This window comes from Poecilia reticulata, linkage group LG6, assembly GCF_000633615.1.
Source record: "Poecilia reticulata strain Guanapo linkage group LG6, Guppy_female_1.0+MT, whole genome shotgun sequence".
Lineage (NCBI taxonomy): Eukaryota > Metazoa > Chordata > Actinopteri > Cyprinodontiformes > Poeciliidae > Poecilia > Poecilia reticulata.
In genome coordinates, this window is record NC_024336.1 from 15437828 (window position 1) to 15441238 (window position 3411).

At 38.2% G+C, this 3411-nt stretch overlaps 1 protein-coding gene across 1 annotated transcript in view; it reads right to left on the reverse strand.

The window, feature by feature from the left end:
- The window catches only part of ces2b (carboxylesterase 2b), a 14063-nt gene that overhangs the window by 8709 nt on the left and 1943 nt on the right, over nt 1–3411 (reverse strand). The window contains exons 2-7 of the mRNA XM_017305063.1: nt 2455–2633; nt 1087–1279; nt 863–1004; nt 483–616; nt 254–407; nt 70–174 (exon numbers count right to left, since the gene is read on the reverse strand). Coding sequence (XP_017160552.1) covers nt 70–174; nt 254–407; nt 483–616; nt 863–1004; nt 1087–1279; nt 2455–2518 — 792 coding nt within the window. The 5' untranslated portion in view covers nt 2519–2633. The remainder of the gene's footprint in view (nt 1–69; nt 175–253; nt 408–482; nt 617–862; nt 1005–1086; nt 1280–2454; nt 2634–3411) is intronic.

Below are 3411 nucleotides of genomic sequence, written 5' to 3' on the forward strand. Positions count from 1 at the left end.
GTATCAGACAGTGAAGGGGAGAAAAAGATTTTTTAAACACCTGGTTTTTACTATAAACTGACAACTGACCTGCATTACTGGAACAGGATAAGGCATAAAAATTGCATCCATTCCAGCTGTGCCACTCTCAGCAATGGCATGTTGGAACAGGCCATGAGACAATGGAGACAGGAGCTGAGGATGTAAATTGCTGTACCATTAAAACAAGGATTTGTTTACAAAAACAACATTTTCTCTCCAGATGATTTCTTACCAGTAGGGAAACGCTAACTCCACCTGCAGACTCCCCAAAAATGGTGACCAAATCCTGATTTCCGCCAAAGTTGTGAATGTGCTCCTTGACCCACTTCAGGGCTTGGATCTGGTCCAAAAGACCAAAGTTCCCAGACACATGCTCATCTCCGGTGCTGCATTAAACAATGTGGCAGAATGCGTTTTGATCAAAGCTAGAGTAGCAAGAAGTAATAATTTCATTCATTTACCTGAAAAAACCCAGAAGGCCCAGTCGATACTGGATTGCAACCACAACCACATCTTGGTAGGCAGCCAGAGCAGAACCATCAAACATTGAAGCAGACCCAATGGCAAGGCCTCCACCATGAATCCACACCATGACCTGGAGATATACAAGATGTATCCAGTTTTGTGATTCAAGGCTGTTGGAAAAGTTATCTAGTTTTTTTATTTTTATAGCATATAAGTGGAATGTCTTCAACAATACCAAAAMTCTGGGGTAAAAAAGTAACAAAACTTAATCCAGTCACTTGTTTGCCCACCTCTTCACGTTTATCTCAAATCAATTTGAAGCTGATTCTCAATGACCTAACACAGACACATGCAAGCCRGACCAAAGGTTTCTTACAGGGAGCTTGGCATCAGSAGCTCTGTTTGCAGGGGTGTGAATGTTGAGATACAGACAGTCTTCAGAAATATCTGGGACTTCCGTCTTCATTCCACTGAGTTTTTCAAACACCTTGTCAACAAAGTCTTTATCTTGAATGCACCTGCAAAATATACATTTTCTCAATAATAGCTTTAAGAGACCTTGCAAGTCTAGAGGTTCCTAAATAGAAACATGTATCCTACATGTTRGGTTGCTTCGTGGCGTCTCTCAGTCCTTGCCATCCCTCTGCAGGCTGAGGTGCGGCCAGTCTCAGAGTGGGGCCGAGCGGAGCCTTGGCAAAGGGGACGCCCAGGAAGCTGTGGACGCCGCTCTCCTTCCCCTTTACGCTCACATACTGACCTTTCAGTCTGCCAAGCCTAGTTTGGACCTCGGGTGCTGTTAGGATAAAAAATAAATAAATAAATAATAAAAAAAATCAACATCCTGAGTCATTATTTAATAGTTTATCACAATTGTGCTTTTCAAATTAATGCTTAGATTTCCGGTTGTTTCCTTCGCCATATTTAAAGAACGTACATCATCATTTTTACAGCAGATCCCCATGTTTCTGTTGAAACTAACAGCTATTAAGTGTCCATGTCTAGAATAGTGAAATATACAAAATGTTGTTCAGGGGAAAAAAAAAAGGGGGGTAAGTACAAGGCAGTTGAGAATGCATCCAAAATAGTAAATATAAAAAAAATTGAAGTTTTCATCTTAAATACAAGTTCAGATCTTAATTTATTTAGTGTGGAGGAGGAGGTTGGGTGAACTGCTGTCTGAGTGAAGTAAACAACCAGCACTCAGAAGAGGGATTTTAAAACTGCTCTGTGTTGAGCAACCTCTCTGTAATACACTCCAGTTGGGATGGATTATTTGTGATAAATGTTGTAAATGGAAGCATAAAATCTGAGGTTGCTTTCAGACTAAAAGTTATTTGTGCTCAGGACAGACAGACGTTAGTTGTACTGTACTGTCACAACCCCATCCCCAAAATGAAATAAATAAATGATAAAAACGAAGGACTTCAAATAAGTCAAATAAATTGGTAAAATGTCTGGTTTATGATTTGTGGTGAATTTGCACGCTTTTTTTCCATAGACCTTCTGATTTTTAAATTTCAAGTCTAAACCTATGGCGCTTTTAGACCAGACACTCTTTTACTTATCTAAACTCTAAAGAAATACATGCAGGATTAGTAACACACAAATATAAATGAAGTTTATGTAATCAGGTTTATTGCACAATGGGAGGGGCTCCCCCAAGCCGCTAATCATGCAACCGTCACTGGACCTGTTATAATGCAATCTGTCACCCTTGAGCACACCGAAGCATTAGGTAAAAGGTAAAAACGGACAACACCCGGAGCAGAGGTTAAATAAAATCAAATCAGTATCAAGTTCACTTCTGCTGCGATACGGCACTGTGCGTGCAAAATCACTTTGACAACTTTTGACGTGCTACAGCTCGACAAGGAGGCTACTTTTAACCCTTTTAATCGTGAAAGCAACATCCTCGGTACAGACTTGTCCGATAATGTGGAACTGAGAAGAGAACAGTTTGCTTCTTACCTTGTAGATCAGCGGTGGCGCTTAGAAACAAAACGGACACGAGCAGGAAAACGAGACACTTCATGATCTGGAAGTTCACTGCGAGTCGAGACCACTGACTGTATGGAGAAATGCTACCGCCTCCTGCGGACCTTGATGGGAGGCTCTGAGAGGTTCAGAGCTGAACATGTGCAATTTACCTGCAGAAATTGTCACGTGACTGACATTACAGACACTGATGGCAACAGATCAAAGTCAATCAGGTCAATAGCCAATAAGGTCAACGGTAAGGTTTCGTCATCCTCTGGAATAAATATGGAAGCGGAAGAAAGACAATAAAAGGTCTAACAGTAAGATTAAATAGCAAAAAACGGTGCCGTTTGACTAACTGCAGTTTTTGTCCAACAACCAGTATGGAGATAAATATGAATAGACTTAAGTATTATATTCGAGATGTCTTCATTGAATCATACAACTTAGATACTTATTTTCTATTGTATAACCATTTTTGCATGCATGTTTACACTATAACTAACAAATTTAAAACATTTTAGCAATAATCCATCTATAATATATTTCCTGTTCCTTATATACATTTAAATGTATAGAATATATTCAAGTATCAGGAAACACAATGATCGATTATTGCTTGTATTATATTTGCAAGCAAAAGAATAATCAAAGATAAAAAAATTATGTTTTACTAAACTTTATTGTACATTTTTTAGATAAGCAATTTATGAATAAACTTAAATTATTTAAAGACAGATCAAAAGACACAGATCTTTAGAGAGTATTAAAAAATTAATGGCACAGTTAAATAATTATTACCTAAGTTATTTATTGTCATTTGACACTCTTCACTCTCCATAAGAGTTTCTCACTCTCAATAAGCAGTTTGGTATTAAGTTCTGAAAATATAAGAACAAATGTATCCCTCATGTAGTTTCAGGGTTAAAAACTATGGTTATATATATA